This window comes from Balearica regulorum, chromosome 12 (genome assembly GCF_011004875.1).
Source record: "Balearica regulorum gibbericeps isolate bBalReg1 chromosome 12, bBalReg1.pri, whole genome shotgun sequence".
NCBI lineage: Eukaryota > Metazoa > Chordata > Aves > Gruiformes > Gruidae > Balearica > Balearica regulorum.
The window spans coordinates 23,090,386-23,108,172 of record NC_046195.1 but is presented as its reverse complement, the minus strand read 5'-3'; the positions used below and the strand labels follow the sequence as shown (position 1 = coordinate 23,108,172).

Below are 17,787 nucleotides of genomic sequence, written 5' to 3'. Positions count from 1 at the left end.
TTCCATCTGTTTTTACAAATGCATAGCCATAAATAGAAAGGCAATTAAATGTAAACCTCTGTGTAGCTAAATGTATTTTACTCACTTTTCAGGTAAGCCTGGGATGCACTATCAGAAGCCTGTTCAGGTCCACAGCAGGTTGCAGACAGATTGAAAAGACTTTCTTTGCTTTTTAAAAATAAGTCTACCGTGTCCAGTTGACGATTTTCCAAACCTGCCTAGACAAACATGCAGCAGAACAATTATGCACGTGTTCTAAAAATATATATATTGTACGCTTACTGCTAGTATTTTTAGGTCATACTCAGTGACAAAGTTTACACGCAGAAAAAAAAGAAGTTTAAAGTATGTGTGCAACACCTGTAGCCTGAAATAACAAGGTGACCTGTTCAGTACCTGCCACGCTCCTTTAGTAGGCTTTGCAGAAACCTTGCCCCGTATCTTCAGAGACAAAATGTTAATTCAGCAATTTATTACAGAGTTTGATCTGGGATATAAAGTAAGTACCATGAGAATCAGGACTTTGACTAAGCTTATGACAACTGAAAATTGCTGTGATTCTCCCCTCCATCAATTCACTTTCCATCACATCCTTCAAATAAACCCCAAGAACCCTACCCCACGTCTTCATCTAAGCTCCCCCCTCCAAACACGACGGAAAACACAGACTGGCAGTGTACCGAACGATGGTGTGGACAGGCTGTTAGAGTCGCAGGCCTCTGGAACAAGAGTTTTATTTAAACAAGGATTTCCGTCATCTGAAAGTAGAACTAGAGCACTGGAAAACTGCAGAGACACAACATTTGTTTTGTGGTCTGGTACATTACAAATATTTTATCACCTATTGTTAAGGGATATCAAGCAACATTTGGTAGCTTTAAGTTCTCCTCTTGGCTTCGAGAAGTGCTATGATAAAAACAAAAATCTAGTTCCAAGGATTTGCCTTAACATCTGACATTTTGCAAGAGGACAAAAACTGATGCAGAAATTGGCAAAAATGCTTTTGGGTCCAGTTAAGAGGGAGTTTTGAGCACTGCTTAGTTTAAAAAAAAATTTTTTTTTTCACGTGCATTAACTTTGTTGCTGTATTTCTTCTTCTGGGTTACTCAGGGTTTTTACTGCTCATTTAATAACTAAACCACTACTTTTTGCCCCTAGATTACTGAGGTATACTCTTAATTGTGTACTCTTAGTCTTAACACTAACATTGCTGAACTGCATTCATTACTTTAAAGAAGTATTTTTGTTATCTGTAAGACATGAAACGGATTTCTTTACCTCTAGCGCGTGTATGGGAATTGAACATCGTTCCCATCCATTGAGATGACAAACAGAATCTACAACTCCAGCGCTGCCATAGATCATCAATCTATTCAAAAACTCTTCTTGAGTTAAACCAAAGAGAACTAAGGAGAGACCATGCTCTAAATAAAAGAATCAAACCATAATTAAAAATATATAAGCAAGTTGCGACACAGCAACATTTCTATCTACTGCCTCTCCTCCAAAATAATGACACAAAAGGCTCCAGTTGGATTTCACCTCAGCAAGAACGCATTAGAAATTAGCCAACAGCAGCCAGGCAGACAGGAAAGAAGAGCACTACAAAAAGACAACAAAGCTTTTATCAGAACAAATGTATCAAACCCCTCACCTGTCAGAAGCAGACATAATGGCACCTCTTCACTGCAATCCACATAAACGCTGTTTTTGCCAAAGTGGTGATACGTCACATCTTGCGACTCAAAATCCCAGAGAGCAAGAGTCAATCCTTTGTCATCTGTTACTACTCCAAACAGTGCTTTAACTCCAGTTACCAATTTACACTCCAGTTTCACCACTTCTTGGGGTGCTTCTCTGGGGATTCGTTTCCATTGCTGTCTTGCATCACTGAGGTTTGTACCATTGCTTTGCACTGGTTTGGAAGGAACCCACGTAACAGCCCGTGGAACAAATGCCACCATCCTCTCAGAATTTTCATAGATTTCAGGATCATGATCTTCAAGATGGGTAAAAAACTGATACCAAGGTAAATTCAAATCATTCACCAAATTCAGAGAACCTGGTCCTCTTCTCCTTACTGTATCAGATAGTGAGGATAAGTGTGCCGTCCAGGACCTGGGGTGAAGAATGAAGCTACCTATAATACCAGCTATTACTCCAAGAACAATGCAGATAAATAAATTTTCAAAGTTTCCTCAGTTAAATAATATGCATTTTAAGCTTATAGATTCCATCCAGCATCTTGCATTTTAACCTTAACGTGTCCTGTTTATTTCTGTTTAAATACAACAGCCAAGCTGAATGATCACAGCTACATTAGCTGACAACATCCATGAAGCTGAGCATTTTTAGTAGAAAATTTTCTTCTCCTTACAGAAAATGCCCCCACCAATTAAAAAGAATGAAATTAATTCCAGAATTGAGTATTTATTACATTTACATCAAGTTAAAATTAACATATTCTACTAGTATTAATACCTCTAATACTAAGGGTCACAACATGGTTAAAATGTTGGACACGAACAGAAAATATTTTTGTTCACATGCACTCATCTGTGCTAAACACACAACAAACTGCAAAGTACTTGGAATACAAAAATCTATCAACACTGGTTCAAACTAAAGGTAACACCCTAAACAGTAATTACTGTTTGGAAGATGTTCGATGACACATGCCAAGTTGTCTTGGCCCATCTCCTAACACCATCCTAACATTCAAAAGATTTAAAGCAGGATGAGCTGATTTCACTTGCTACAACTACAATTTAAAAAAAAATCAGCAGTTTTATTAATCAATGATCTAAAGGAGGCAAAATCCAGCCTGTTTTAGAAAATATTTTCATTATGTACCTGTCTGTGCGGAAAGGCAATGACAAAAGCTCCATGCTATAGTCAGAACTAGCAAGGTCATCCTCATCAAGTCCTTCAGGAGGCTTCACCGGAAGATTTTCAGAATCTCTCTTACAGAGCAAATGCCCAGGGAACCGTCTGTAAATAAAGAAATATTAAATTTCACCTCCCTTGTAGAGATGATTTGAGATTTTTTCCTTCATGTCTCAAATGAAATTTGGGAAAATGGGAGCTATCAGAGAAGCAGTTTTCTCTCAGATTAGCAACCTCCACAAAAACGTATCCAGATAATCCATCAAAACCTGATGCTATTTCCTTTAAGGTGGACAACACCTCTCAATTACAACCTAGTCCTAATGTATCAAGCAGAATCAGTAAAGCTGTGTCAGAACAGGTTAACAATCCCATAGTCTATAGTATTTCTAAAAGGTGCCACAACCACCACTGACACACGTTGACAGCACGTACCCCGACTTTCCTAGAAGAGGTATAAAATCCAATACAAAGTTTTTCTATTTGCTAAAGTGACAGAGCATAAATTGGAGCAAATATTAACGGGCAATTTTTAAACAAATACAAAATTTCGGCTCTACCATGGAATCAGAACTCAAAATAAAAAGCTGACAGCGTTTCAACTGTTACAGGACCTAGATTAGGTGCTTTTTAATGTCAGTTGTACCCAAACTTTGCTTTAAGAATTCTGCTGCAAACGTACCTGAAGTACATGTTTAGATCCAGAGAGATGGCGTCGTTGGAAGAACTGACGATCACAGCAACACTGAGATCATGCGACACTTTCACCGCAGTGAGTGGCGATGGGATGACTGGACTCCTGTCCTCGTCCTGTACGTCTCCCTGGCACAGTGCTATGTTGACGTTTGCTAGATTTGCACCATCCAAAGAGTCAAACACGTCTTTAAACAGCATCAAAGAAAACATTAGACCTCATATCATCCAGCAAACAAGAAATTACATAGAAGAGGACGATGGTGAATGTCTGTTAACTTTGTGGTCCAAGCCAATCTCTGCACAACAAAACATTTAGAATTGTTTGGTTTACTAGAGCATTCTAAGCCCAGCTAGGATCAGAAGTGAATCGTGCTAGGTGCTGTACAAGCACGCAGCTTGTGCCACTTCAAAAGAATTAATTTATACTTAGAAGTGAACTGAGACAATGATATATTGACAGTTATATAATTAGAAGGAAAAAATGACCTGACTTTACTGCATTTTTTACATACGTCAGAAAAAATTGACAAAGAATAGGTTAAAGTTGAACACTTGTCAAACAGTCTGCCAGGTCTGAGATCCTGTTCTTTAGAACACAGACAGCTATCCGTTTTCCAAGTTGTGATTCCCTGCATATCTCTAGATAATTTTGAAAGGCTCTAATTAAAAGAAAGGCTAGTGACGGTAAATGAAAGCCTGTTACACACAGATCCATGTATCAAAACCAGTGTGAAACAGATTTCCAGTGGCATGTTGAGAAACTACATTTGATAGATGACCATGGCATTTTTTACTACAATAACTAGCACTTCGCTACACAACCCCTTTACTGACAGCCTCTTCAAAACAGATGCTTGAATAGCCTTCAAGAAATTTCTGCTTAACCCTGACAAAAAAGAAAAATTACTTTATTCCTCCAGATTATTTACGCTGAGAGCTAGTCTCCACTGCAAAGGATACAAATCCAGCCAGAACTATCTAACAGAAACAGAATCCCCCTGCAGAAGTGTGTATCTGTTATTCTTTCCAAAACTTGCGGAGGCATATCAAGGGTAAGGCAGTCACATGTCTCTATGGATGAGTCTCTTCCAGGAAAGGTAAGATGCACAACAATAAACTTGTTGAGCAGAAGTATGCATTTGTTGTTTTCAAAAGACAGTATCCTCAAAGAGAAAATTGAAGACAGACCTGTAAATTTAAAGATATTTTAGGATTATAGCAATCTGGTACTTTTGATTTGTAAACATAGCTCAAGAAAATTACAGCTCAAATTCATTGCCTCTGCTACCATCTTAGTAAGAGTTGAGACTGGGGAGTGGGGGTGGGTTGTTTCAAATCTCACATTCTATGTCAGGAGCATTAATTTTAGAAGTTTCCTAAAACAGTGCAGACTTTTTAAGTAGACAAAACTATAAGAACACACAAAAAAACCCCATCACAAAATAATATTTCAGTCAGCACTGAAAATAAAAGCCACTATCTTTGGAAATAAAAATACTTTAACAAGAGAGACTGTTTGTAAAACATCAAAGGACCACATTCTGCAAAGTCTGTGCATTCTAACTGAACATAACGTTTGCTAATCACAGAACATAAGGTTAAACACATAACTAGTCTTTGCAGGATTAGTGAGGAGCCCTATCTTTCCGTTTTCTTCCCATGGGTTCCAATATTAAAGGGAAAGTTTGAGATAGCAGGGTTGCATAAGTATGTTTTATTAAAGTTTATTTTTAACTTTGTATCATTCAAACACCTTACGCTAGAACAGTTTCATTCCCTCTAACAATGTCACCTTTGAATACAGAAACGTCACTATTATTTTTCAAGTTCATTAATGCTGCTATTGACTGCGTTAAATCAGTGTGGAAGTACTTGACACTTCCCTGGTGTCCAGTCCTACTGCCTCGATTTGTTTCACCAGGTGAAGCAGACTTAGGCCTACAACCATTTCAAATACAGAATACACATTGAAATTTACTCACTAATGTTTTTAACTTCAAGGAGCTTTTTAAGTGTATCTTCCTTAAAACAGTGCAGGGAAATCGGGTTGTATTTTCCATCTTCTATGGTGAATTCATAGACAAACAGTTCATGACTTTTACTAAGAGCCAGTATTTTTGTCTTGCCTGCTTGCAGATCATCTTCTGTATTGTCCCACATGAAGCTGAAGATACAACATTCAGTATGTTTATTGACCTTACTCTCTTTCCACATTTCATACATTGAACAGTTCTGGCTGTGTGCTAATGATGGGCAGTGTAATTTTAATCTTTTGCAGTAAAGATTCTGCCGCCACCCCCTCCCTCCCCAATACTGAAACATGTTTCATCACTGGCAGAGGCTGCAATGCAAGACAGCGCTTGAGGAATCCCTACTTCTTTTCCTCTCAAGAACAGAGGGGTTTCTATCCTTGTGTGTTTCTTTCCTTTAGTCATCGGTGTCATGTGAGGGACACTCTGCTTCAGGACTTCTTTTAGGAGGAGGAACACCAGCGCTGTCAGCTAGGGAGAAGCAGAGCATATTGCCCATTTCTGGATGTTTTGCCTCCCCGTTTCTCACGTGAGAAACTCTTGAGGTGTCTGTCTCCCAACCTGCTCTCGTACGGAGAGGGGCACAGGCAGAGGGAACAGCTACAAGGCCACTTGGGATGGTGTAGAGTGAGGCACAAGACTAGAGCACCACAGCAGTGTTGGTATTGCTCGACACTGTAGACCTTTAGAAATGCAACGTAACTTTGGTTCTGACTCAGCATTAAAAGCATCTCATGTGATCACTGAATGTCTGCCCCTGTCCAGCAGACAAGGAAGCCAAGCTGTCAGGACACTCTGAAATTTTAAGCCAGCAACTCGACAAAACCAGGCAATTTTTCTTCCCTTTCCTTTTTTTCCTCTACTGTAATGAACACACCCACAACTACACAGATAAGTAGATATAAATCAACATCGCCTCCAGCAAAGGGATTTTAAGTTGAGGGCATGCTATTTCAAGGCAGGGTTTGGAAGTCCCCCTCAGTCTCCTGCAGCTTTCAAGGCCTGCCCTGGCCTGCGCAGGCCTGCTCCCTTTTGGGGAGCGCCCTCGGCCCCTGGGGTACACCCGGTGCCTCTCACCAAAGCAGAGTGACGCCGGGGGACCCCTCCCGGCCTCCCCTTCCCCTGCTCACCCCCTGCCACTTACTCAGCCCAGGCTCCCGGGAGGACGCTGCCCCGGGCCCAGCCGCCTCCGCCCGGCACCAGGGACTCCAGGTAGATCCCACCAGGGACCAGGAGGCTGCCCAGAGCGTCCTGGCCCCTGCTCAGCCGGACCCAGGCTGCGTCCCGCAGGGAGCCCTGCGCCTCCCCCGACAGGGACGCCAGCAATACGCGCAGCTCCCGCTTCGCCCCCTCCATCCTCCTCGGGGAGGGCCGCTACCCCCGGTCTAAGGGCCGCCCGCACCCCGGCCCGCCGCCATGTTGGACACTGGAAGGGAGCAGCTCTTCCTTCCGGTCAGCTGACAGCGCTGACCAGTGCCGGAGTGCGACTACAACTCCCAGCAGGCCGCGCAGCTCACCGCTCGCGGGCGGAGGCGCAATGCGAGCTGGGAACTGTAGTCTCCGTGAGCGTCCGCTGGGGCGGGCAGGCACCGGCCTGCCGCCACCATGGCTCCCGGCGAGACCAAGGGAGGCGACAGCCTGAGGGGGCCTTGGTGTTCGTCACAGCACCTAGGGACGCGTTCTGGAGAAACTCGAAACCTACAGCAAACCTACCCCTAATTCCCATTATCCAACCGGTGCCTCTTCGTGCAGCTCTAGCTTGGAAAGTAAATCATGACGGCTCTCTCTCGCAAGCTCCTTTAGAAGCTTAGCTGCTTATTTGGAAAGCGTGGGGTTTCTTGGGGCAAAGCCCAGCAGACCGGGGGTGTTCGTGAGTGTGCGGACCGGCCTGCCGGCGCCACAGGGCCCAGGCGCAGCCCGGGTTACCCGAGGGGACGCAGCAACCCCGGGCGGCGCGGTGAGACCCGAGTTCAGCCACCCAGCGCGGCAGCGACATCCCCACGCCAGCGCTGAGGGACCTGCTCGCCTCGCCCCGCCCCTGGGCGGAGCCTCCTCAGCGTGACCCCACCCATAGGGCTCACACCCGTCGGGCCGCAACACCCTGTTCCCGCCTCTGGGCGGGGTCTCCATCATCCAGGCCCCGCTCCCGGGCCTGGCCTCCTGGCCCCGCCCCGCGAGGAACTTCCCGCTGGCAGCGGCGGACGGTGGCTGCGAGGGTCCGGTTCGCGCTCTCCCATGGCGGAGCGGGAGGATGTCGCTGGTGCTGGGGCTGCTGTCGCACACGCTGAACAGGGTGCTGAGGTACTCCGGGCTGCGTAGGGGCTGCCATGCTCCCCGACACCAGGCCATGGAGCAGGACAAGGCGCTCGAGGTTTACGGTGACTGTCGTGGTGCTGTTGGGGGTTCCAGGGTCGTCCCTGAAGGGGAGGCCTGGGGTGGGGGGCCGTGGGGCGGGTTGTGAGGGGCCGTGGTGGTGCTGTGCGGTGGGGGAAGCCAGGCCCCGGCCAGCCCTTGGGGGGGCCCAGAGCTGTGTCCTGGGGCTGGGGGGGGGGGGGGAGCGCCCCTGAGGGGCTGGAGTGGAGGTGGCCGCTCTTGAGGAGGGGCGGGCAGGAAATGTATTTGCTTGAGAACTGGAATCACTGCCAGGGATGTGGGGCGGGCAGGGGTTGCCCTTGGGGTGCCGAGAGCCCGGGAAGGGTGAGGGCCTGCCTTGGGTGCCTGCCAGCTTCCCCACCCGCACCGCCAGCCCCGGGCTGTGTCTGGAGGTGGGCTGGATGCCGTGACCTTGGGATGGACCGGCTGCTGTGCTCACTGTTAGGACCCTGAGCAAAAGTGTGCACCGAGACAACTGTCTTTAACGCGCCGCTCGAGTGGTGGGTGGTGCTGCTGCCTCCCAGCCCCTGCGCCTGTGGGAAGGGACTGGGCTGCTGCTGGGCCGGCTCGGCCCCTGAGCGGGGGGGAGTTACCTCTAAGTTACCAACTACCTTGATGTTTCATCACCTGGGCCTGAAGAGGAGCTGGACACACCTGGAAAGGCAAGTAATTCCAGAAAGGTCAGCTAGATAGTCCAGCGAAGTGGAGGTTTCTGTTACTGAATGATTGAGATTTCCAGAGGTGAAATCTCTGCGTATTTTACAAAACTGCTGCATGTAGAATCTTAGAGGATTCCAAAAACATTGTCAAGCTTCAAGGCATTGTTATATTGTAGGCAATTAGGAGTAGTGTGAGGATTTTATGCAGCACTGTACAGCTTTATCTAAAAGGAATGAAAGAGGAAACAATGTCAAACAAACTCAATTTTAAAACTTGAGTGATGTTAAAATATAGGTACTTTAAAACATCGGTGGTTCTAAGTAATAACTACAGTTATGAACCTTAGGCGTGTAAGTCATCCTGCTGATTTCAGTTCATCCATAGGGCTATGCTTGTGCACGATGTCTGCAGAACTAAAACATTTGTCTGTGTAAAATTTAGATTTAAAAGTCCAGAGGCATCCATGAAGCGCTGCTGAACTAAATCAATTTCAGCGTCTCTCTCGCTGCTTGGTGAAGTAATTGATTTCCTCTAGGGCCTTTTCATATAGAAAGAGGATAAAATTCAAAAATAGATGAAGAAAAGTATCAGACATTACAAGGAAATGTGTATGCAAAGATACTTATGTTGTGAAGTAATTTCTGGTTTGGCTAGATTTCAGTAGTTAGCTAAGAATTTAAGCATAAAAGTGATACTAGAGCCAAAACAATGGAAAAAAATGTGAAAGTACTTTTTTATTGGTCTGACAAATGAGACTGGTAATCTGTTTGCTGGTAAGCATACTAATAAAGCTAGACAGTTTGTTTGCTTGTTACCATCATGATCCTTAATGTAGTCAAGGGTACAGTTATCCGTTCTTTGGGACCACAGAACAAATAGCCTTGTGACATCTGCTGTGTCTCCCAGGTTTGTAATTAGGCAGCATCACACCCTTCTGATGTGGGCAGAGAAACAGGCTGGGGGCTTCAGAATAGTTCAAGCAGTTGTCTGCTTCCCTGGAAGTCAGGGACAGGGCTCAGTTCTCTCATTCATCCCGAGTTTTGTTTTGTGGTATGAGTGATGACAGCTAAGTTTGGAAAGCAAGTGCTTCCCAGCCCTGTGGGAGGATTACCTGGCTCTTGAGAGCCATTTGAGTAGCCCTTGCGGAAGGGTGACAGGCTCTGAGAAGGTGAGGTGAGTACCAGGACTGAAAGCTTATACATCTGTACAAATACAAGTCTCTTCCTTGCTCACAGGTTAGGGTACATCTCTGACTTCAGGCATACCCTTCTCAGATGGATGGAGTCCAGACAGACACGAACCATTCCTGCCCGCTGGCTGCCTGCTTCCTTCCTGCCTGGAAGTAATGCAGTAGTATTAGTGCCATGTTGTACTCGGTCGGCCTGTGGTCCCTGCCGACGGGCTAGCCCTATCAGCTTAATGGCAGGAATGCACTGCAAGCGGCTTTGCAGCTCTCGAGCTGGGTGGGTCTCTCTGTACCTGAAGATAGACGGAAGTCATTGGCCGTAGTGAAGGCTGGTGTCACGTTGGCTTTAGCAGTACAGTTAGCTATTGAGTAGAGCTATTGGTAGGCCTACACTGAAAGGAAAACCACTACAACTAGCAAAAAATACCTCCCCTTTCTTTTTTTTTTTTTTAACCTGTTTGTTTTTTTAAACTGATCTTAACCTGTATGCCTTTAGCTACCTTATTTAGACCAGAAATACTTGTACTTGCATTTCTAAGGGGCAAATAACTGCATACAAGGCAGATACGAGTGAGAGGTGACAGCTGGGAACTTCCTAGGTTTGGCCTTCACTGTCAAAATTAGTGTTTCTTCAAGTTACGCCATGTACATGGCGCAGGCATGAATAGGCTAGAGATCTCATTGCCTTTTCTTCTGCAAACATTACTCAGCAAACACATGGAAATGTGGAGACTTATTTTTTTTCAGGCTCTTAGGAAATTTACTGAATTCATATACTCTCTTCTGCATTATTTTTTGGTGTCCTGTAATCAAATATTGTAGCTTTTGAATATTACTTTAAAACGTTTTGGTCTATGGAAAAGCAACAATAAATGTAGTTCTGCTTCATTGTGTGATGAAACCTCCTTAAGCTAATCCAGAACACGTTGCGTCTGTAAAGGCAACGCTGCTTATCGCTTTCTATACAGGTATGTTAAACCTAGTTGATCCCTCCATTTTACAAGCTATGGAAGTGACCATTGATACAGATAAATATGGATTAGGGCATTATTTTTGTGTTGGCTTTCCTTAAGAGGGCTTCAAAATCTTATCTGTGAGGCCCAGGCTGGGAAGTGGAGAGAAGATGATGAGAAGGAAATCTGACTTGTCTTCTTAATAAGTTTGATTTTGAAAAACCTGAAAGGGAAGCAAACCTGTCTGAAATACTCCCTCTATGTATGTCTTTTGGATAGGCTAATACTGTATGACCTGTGGTTCTGAAGGTAATATATAGCCTTTGAGAGGCACATTTTGATTTCTATTCATTATGATGGGATTCTAAAAATAATAGCAAGTTCGGAACTGGAATGTGAAAAATACGTGCACAGTGAACAACAAATACCTCTGTTTCCCTAGGTCTGAAGCAACTCTCAAGATAATGTGTCACTTATATTTACAGCTCTGCCTTTTCGGAGGAGGAGCAAAATAATGCTGGGAAGATAGTTTCTAATAAAAGTACTTGTACTAAATTCAGGAAAGCTACTTTATTGTTCGTCACTTGTCTTCTGCTTTAGATATAATTCGTACTATCCGGGACCCGGAGAAACCTAATACTTTAGAAGAACTGGAAGTGGTAACGGAAAGCTGTGTTGAAGTACATGAGATAGGTGAAGATGAATATCTGGTTATCATCAGGTTTACACCAACAGTACCTCATTGTTCTTTGGCTACTCTCATTGGTAAGATTTCTGTTTCATTTAATCTGTAACAATGAGCGTAAAGTTAATTTTAGGTTGTCTGAATAACATCAGTCCTCGTTAAAATTCAGTATTGCTTTGCCAGCAGTTTGACCAGGAATTTCATCTTGAGAACCCACCTAGCAATACAAACAAACAAAAACCACAAGAAATGTGGGGACATCCATCTGTTTTTATCAAGTTAGGGAAACTCTCCAAAGAGAAGCTCTCAAAAAAATCTACTGGGAAGTGGTACAGAATTCCTTCTTTATATTTTCCAAAATATTTTAGTAATGTTAAACTGAGAATTTGTCAGGTCTTAAATTAAAAAAAAAAAATAAAAATTTATAATTGATTCCTTTATCTTTCCCTTACCTTATTGGCTGCATTCCCACACACATACAAAAATACAATCTAAGAATACCAAATATAGAGTTCTAGGTTGTTAGGAGTTTGAAAGCAAGTAAGTTGAACGAGAATCTACACCGACTTATTTTGCATTTTTCTTCCTTAACATTTGTGGTAAGATCTCAGACGTGATTTTTCAGATGAGATCTCTGAAATGATTTGTTTAAATGCGCTGAGGTTAGCGACTCTTACCATTATATATGAATATAAGATTTCTCAGTCTATTTTGAAGATTTAAGGGAAAATAAGTCTTTAATGAAGAAGTACATGTATTTATGCCCAAATAAACCTTTGCAGCTTTATGTAGAAAGTAAAGTATAGATAGTAAAACATTAGCGTGCTGAACAGTAATAATTTACTTATAGTTTGACCTAGTTATGAATGTCAGTGGGTTAAAGCTCAGACCTGAGGATCGATAATGTACGCGTTAAACTTTGTGCCAATCATGTTCTCGGCACTGAAACATCAGCCGGGCCTTTGATGTCTATTTGATTGTGCAGTCGTTATCAGTCTTGGGTGACCTCTGAAGCACAGTTCCTCATGCTGCTACCGGAAAGGGTTATGGTAACTCTTTGAAATAGCTGGGTAGTGTATGTAAGAATGTAGGCAGGAAGCAGGGGTTTTCCAACCTTCCTTATGTGTACAGAGTACTCTAAGCTGGGACTTCTTCTGGGGAGTATTTTCTCTTGCTGTTACCCCTGGCTGAGCCTGAGGACAACCTGGGGCTGTGTTTGGCTTTGGCTGTGTGTAGCTCATCGCAGAGCCCGCCTTGTGGGGAAACCAGGGGCTAGTGGTAGGGGTGTCCCCAAACTCAGATCTCACTCCCAAAGATAAACCACAACACTCCTCTGCTCAGTCTCCGTGTTAGACATTAAATAGTTATGACATAAAAAAGTTATGAGCTTGAATGGCCCCCAGGTCATTGTAGGTTTGGGTTCTTCAAACAATTTATGTTGGATTTTTTAACAAATGTTGGAAAACGAAAGAAGCATTTTTCTCAGTACAGATGCAGCCACAGTGACAGCTGGGAAGCTCTACCAAAAATATCGAAGAAAGCTGGAAATGGAGGAATGTGTCTGTATTTGGTGTTTCTAGGAGGTGTTTAGAGACCAGAGACTTCCTAAGTGTGTCAGGCAGGTATGAGCTTAACCGAGAAGCTCCATCTGAAGGGTCAAACCACAGGTTATTTAGTCTCCTCTGCAGCTTGTGCTGCTTGGAATGCAAAAGGATAAGGTTGTTGATTATACTGGTGGTTTTTGATTGTTAAATATGGATTCTCTGAAAACGCACCTCAAACCTTGAATTTTACAAGAAAATCTCCTATCTGTTTTGTTTAAACAGGCCTCTGTTTAAGAATAAAACTTCAGAGATGTTTGCCTTTTAGACATAAGGTAAAGTATCTGGTCTGGAACTTGCTTTAAACTACATAAATGTATGCCATGTTCTCTTTAACAGAGCGTGTGCTGCAGTAACTGGCAAGCTGTGGTTAGGGATGGAGTCGTCTTAAAGCTTGTGCTTTGTCTCGGGAGGGAATATGCATGGCAGTACAGCGGAGCACCTGAAGGGATCGGTGCATAACTGGTTCTTCCTTTCCTTCACAAAAGACCCTTTATTGCTGCACTTCTGAAACACGCTGTGTTTGAGGGCTTTCCTCACCAGCTGTCATTCAGGCTCCTGCTGGGTGGCAGGGAGGGTGTTTCCAAGTCCAGTGTTAGAAAGATTCACAGTCGTACTCTTGCCTTGGGGAAAATGAATTTGGCCTTCTGCAATATTTGAAGATATCTATGCATCATAAATATAACATATGAATAGTTACAACTCTGCTGTTCCATATGGAGTATCTGAGAGTTGTCTCCAGTGGACCAACCCTCAGTGAGTGAGCAGCCCTGAAAGCAAGAGGACTGCTCTGTGGTCAGTTAGAAACCGGTTAAAGGGAGTTCCATGACTTTATGTAGGTATCGTCTAGGAAGTAAAAACTTCAGAACAGGTTCATTAGAGTTTAGAACTGCAGAATTCAAAACTGGAACTGCATTGAGGGAATGAATCTCTTGGTGACCTGTGTCTCAGGAACTGTTGTATGGGTGCTGTGTGGTCCTGACCCTGGTCTACATGCTGTCCCTAAAAGGAGCCAGCCCTGGCTGTGCTGCTGGAGTGTAGGAAATTATATGGGAAATGGGGTTAATATATTCTTAAAAAAAGCTGTTTGAGTCTTGGCAGGAACTAAGAGTAGATGTTTAATGACAGACATTGTCTTTTATAGACCTTTAGAAACTTGCCTGAAATAATATAAATTCATTAGCTTATGTTTTCTGGTGTTGATATATTTTTGTTGTCTTGTTTTTACAGTTGCTAGCTTCATCTTTCCAGTTAAACAGCGTAAAGTGAGACTTGCATTTCTAGAAAATTAGGTAGACAGTGATTTGTTACGCTGGACACGTGGTAACAAATAGGTTTAGCTTCAGCGAGGTAAGATAAAAGGCATAGGATTTGTTTACTTGGTGTTCCTTTGGTACACCAGTTTTATGAGATCTCCTTGCAGTTCAGCGTGTGTGTGGGTTTTTTTGTTGTTGTTTTCCCAGGCCTGTTAAATGCATCAAGGTGATTTAGGTCTGGTTAGATTCTAGTCTTACAATCTGTTCCCATGCAGGAAATAGATACTGCATTACATTACCATTTTCAAATAGAATATCTGTGATTCTCATCATTGAGCAAAACTTATTGGGAATATCTTATTAGGAATCTCTTCCTAAGGATGTTTTTTCAAGAGTACTTACCTTGTGAAAGTGACAATTGCAATTCTGGTGGCTTTTAAACACAATTGTTCCTTAATTATAGCCTGCAGAGAACTTGTTGGCAAAGTAGTGCCAATTCTGTTTCCAGTAGCCTAACTGCAATTACTTTTTCACAAGAGCAGTTGATATTAGTGAGGAATGAATGCCTCCACAATTTTGAAGAAAGATTATTGGGGCCTCTCTGCAACAGGGGAGGAGGAGATTGTCTTGTGGTAGTGTTGCAGTGAAGTCTAAGATCAGCTCTTGTCATTGATCCCCTTGGCTGTGAACACTTTTAGAAGTCCGAATTCCATGCATTGTATGTGTACTGCACAACTTTTTTCTGCCAGTAATGAATATATTCAACTGTTGATGTATGCATCTAACACTAACTATCTCTCCTCTAGCTGGAAATCTACATATCTGAAGGTACACATTCCACTGAAGAAGACAGTAAGTAGAGCTTATGAATGAGTGCAGCTTTAGACTGTGTGTTTGTGTTCTTTTGAGAAGTCCTTTTCTTCCCCTACCTTGCTATCCTTTTCAGAAATGAATACACTGTTAAAGCTTTAAAATTAAACATGTGGTTGAGGCTGTTTGAAAATCTGTATTGGTACTGTGTAGGTATGCTTGGTTTTGTTTTGTTTAAGCAAACAAAAAACCCCACAGTTCTTGCAGGTGTTGAGTTCTGTTTATAACAAAAGAAGTTGCTACTGTGCTGCTGAATAATTAACATGAAGAACTTCATGACTGGTTGATCTTGCTATCTTAACATCATCATAACAAAAATGCATGTTTCTCAGTCAATGTTTAAAATAAAACTTGCAGGACATCAAAATTATTTCAGAGCTATAGCCAATCACTGGCTTAAACAGCTGTAACCCTTTGTCCAGGCAATGTCCCAGGCTTGTTCTGAAGCATTAAATATCGTTGTATGGGGAAGATCAGTTCTTTTGATGAAATTACTAGAAATTGAACCTGGAGAACTTGGATTAACTTGTCACAAATTTCACACTTGTGCTAATGACGTGTCTTAAAATCACCTTGCAGTCTTTTCCTAAACTAGAAAAGTAACAAAAGTGTTTGGTTTCTGATGGTTGTTTTTTTGTGACTGAGCTTTCATGTGCTTTGTTCCCAGTTTCCTATTAATCTTCTGTCCTTTGACTACTGGCTCTTGAGCACCGTCATGTTCTTCTTGTCATGTCATCCTCCTATTGTGTCTGGCACAACGTTATTCTAGGCCATGCAACTTAAACGTCTGCCTGTACGGTGCTTTATTGGCCATTGTACAAATATTGTTGGGTTTTGGATATTAGGCAAATAAAATTTTCCACATAGAAAGAAAATTGAAAAGAAAGTTGACGCAATGTCCTGTTACTGTACAGCAGTACTTTCTCAGTCTTTGAGCTGGCCATTCACTAGGTTTGGAAAATCTTTGCTGCACTATAATTGATTGATTCACATTACGGTATGTGTAAAGTCCCCCTGAAAACTGCTTCTGACTTTACTTTTTGTGTCATATTTTGCAGTCAACAAGCAAATCAATGACAAAGAGAGAGTAGCAGCTGCGATGGAGAATCCAAACTTGCGTGAAATTGTGGAGCAGTGTGTTGCAGAGCCTGACTAGTAGCTGTAATACCCACAGAGTTATCATTTTGATACATTTCTTAAAATATCTTTGTTTAAAAAAAAAAAGGAAAATAATAATAATCAAGGCCTTGAGTTTAATACTTGAGTTCTTTTTATCTGCCACATTTTTTAAAAGAAATTGTTTATAAGATAGATTTAAATTATGACGAATTAGTCTCTAAAATAAAGTGAAGTGTATAGTGTTAAGAGTTTGTAATTTCTGGTGTCCAGAGAAATATTTTATGATTAAAACCAAAACAACGCATATGTATTGCCTTCTGATAGACATTGTGATATAAATTCAGGTTTGCAAGTTAAATTTCTACATTGTTTCAATCACTGCACTGTAAAAATAAAACAGATTCTTGTACTGAAATGCTGCTTTCTGAGGTCAGACATTTTTTAATTTTTTTTTTTTTCCTTTAAGCTTAGATTTCTGTTAGAGAAGGAAACATTTCATTCAACTTCTTCGTTGTTGGTAACACATTAAAGCTGAAATGAATTCAGAAAAAGAATTCAGAACCAAGGGACTGGAGTGGAACAAGGTAGATTTTTAACTGGGATGCTATTCCTGCTAAATACTTGCTTTTTTTTTCTCTGTAAGTACATGTTTCTGATTCTGCAGGCTTTGCTTTATAATTGTCCCAGGGGTAAAGTTTTCCTATGGCCAAGATCTTGCCAGTTTGATCCTGGTTTTTTTGTATGACTCGCCTGCAGCGTGGAAGGTGAGAGAATCCCACCGCCCTTCATCCCTGCGGTTCCCTCTGTCCTCTTTCTTTTGCTGCTCCCTCGCTAATCTTATCTGGGATGTCTGTAAGGTTGCCAGCTGTCCTATGTTTTCTCACTGGAGAAGTTCCCTCGGATTACTTTCCCTTGCAGCTGTGGATTTGACCATGGATTTACCTTTTCCTGAAGAATTAGGCAGATGTTTTTTGCTCTGCTCTCCTCCCAGGGGCAGGGATGTTTCGTATCTGCCGTGCAGCCGCAGGAGGGCCTCAGTGGTAAATGTATGTGCAGGGGGAGAGGTTGGTGCCGCCCATCTCATGCCCCGTGGCACCCACAAACTCTTCGAGTGTCCCAGGGGTGTGTTATCTGCTCAATGCAGTAGTTATCCCCCGCAGTGGTTCATGAGAGATTTAAGGAGCCGTTCCTCCATGAAACAGTGATGACTCCAGTGGGCTTGTGTTTGGTTAAATGGTGAGAAATCCTTGGAGTTTAGCGCAAACATCTGTTGGGATTTCAGGGATTTGTAACCATTTTAATAATAAACCAGATAAAGCTTTCCTGAAGGCATGGAATGATTGAATGGACTCCAGCTAGGCTGTGCATTATAAACAGTGGGAGGAATTTTTCCCTCTGTAAAACAGTGTACTGACACACATCCCAGCTGTGCCAACAAGGGCTTGTAACCTCCCTGCTTGCAGTGCCAAAGC

At 42.8% G+C, this 17,787-nt stretch overlaps 2 protein-coding genes across 4 annotated transcripts in view; one reads left to right on the top strand and one right to left on the bottom strand.

Annotated features, from left to right (window-relative positions):
* Positions 1 to 7,056, bottom strand: part of SPG11 (SPG11 vesicle trafficking associated, spatacsin) — a 38,096-nt gene extending 31,040 nt beyond the window's left edge. The window contains exons 1-8 of one of the 2 annotated variants that reach the window (XM_075764434.1): positions 6,757 to 7,056; positions 5,565 to 5,746; positions 4,543 to 4,770; positions 3,569 to 3,767; positions 2,854 to 2,991; positions 1,655 to 2,118; positions 1,279 to 1,424; positions 86 to 218 (exon numbers count right to left, since the gene is read on the bottom strand). In XM_075764434.1, coding sequence (XP_075620549.1) covers positions 86 to 218; positions 1,279 to 1,424; positions 1,655 to 2,118; positions 2,854 to 2,991; positions 3,569 to 3,767; positions 4,543 to 4,770; positions 5,565 to 5,746; positions 6,757 to 6,968 — 1,702 coding nt within the window. In that variant the 5' untranslated portion in view covers positions 6,969 to 7,056. The remainder of the gene's footprint in view (positions 1 to 85; positions 219 to 1,278; positions 1,425 to 1,654; positions 2,119 to 2,853; positions 2,992 to 3,568; positions 3,768 to 4,542; positions 4,771 to 5,564; positions 5,747 to 6,756) is intronic. The other variant, XM_075764433.1, reaches the window with a different exon arrangement.
* A 706-nt stretch (positions 7,057 to 7,762) lies between these two features.
* On the top strand, positions 7,763 to 16,730 carry CIAO2A (cytosolic iron-sulfur assembly component 2A). Of its 2 annotated transcripts, none has more exons than XM_075764429.1 (5): positions 7,763 to 8,047; positions 11,385 to 11,549; positions 13,296 to 13,345; positions 15,133 to 15,178; positions 16,255 to 16,730. In XM_075764429.1, the coding sequence occupies exons 1-5, from the start codon at positions 7,864 to 7,866 to the stop codon at positions 16,350 to 16,352; spliced, it is 543 nt and encodes a 180-aa protein (XP_075620544.1). In that variant the 5' UTR covers positions 7,763 to 7,863; the 3' UTR covers positions 16,353 to 16,730. The 2 variants fall into 2 exon arrangements, with proteins under 2 accessions (XP_075620544.1, XP_075620545.1); XM_075764430.1 differs by having other exon boundaries at positions 7,767 to 7,990.
* The last annotated feature ends 1,057 nt before the right edge of the window (positions 16,731 to 17,787 follow it).

Bases quoted from the DNA above. Each gene is read 5' to 3' on its own strand.
- CIAO2A (XM_075764429.1), top strand. From the start codon at position 7,864: ATGTCGCTGGTGCTGGGGCTGCTGTCGCACACGCTGAACAGGGTGCTG. The intron at 8,048-11,384 runs GTGGGGGGCCGT...CTTCTGCTTTAG, and splicing joins CCCTGAAGGGGAGGCCTGGG to ATATAATTCGTACTATCCGG. The intron at 15,179-16,254 runs GTAAGTAGAGCT...CATATTTTGCAG, and splicing joins ACATTCCACTGAAGAAGACA to TCAACAAGCAAATCAATGAC.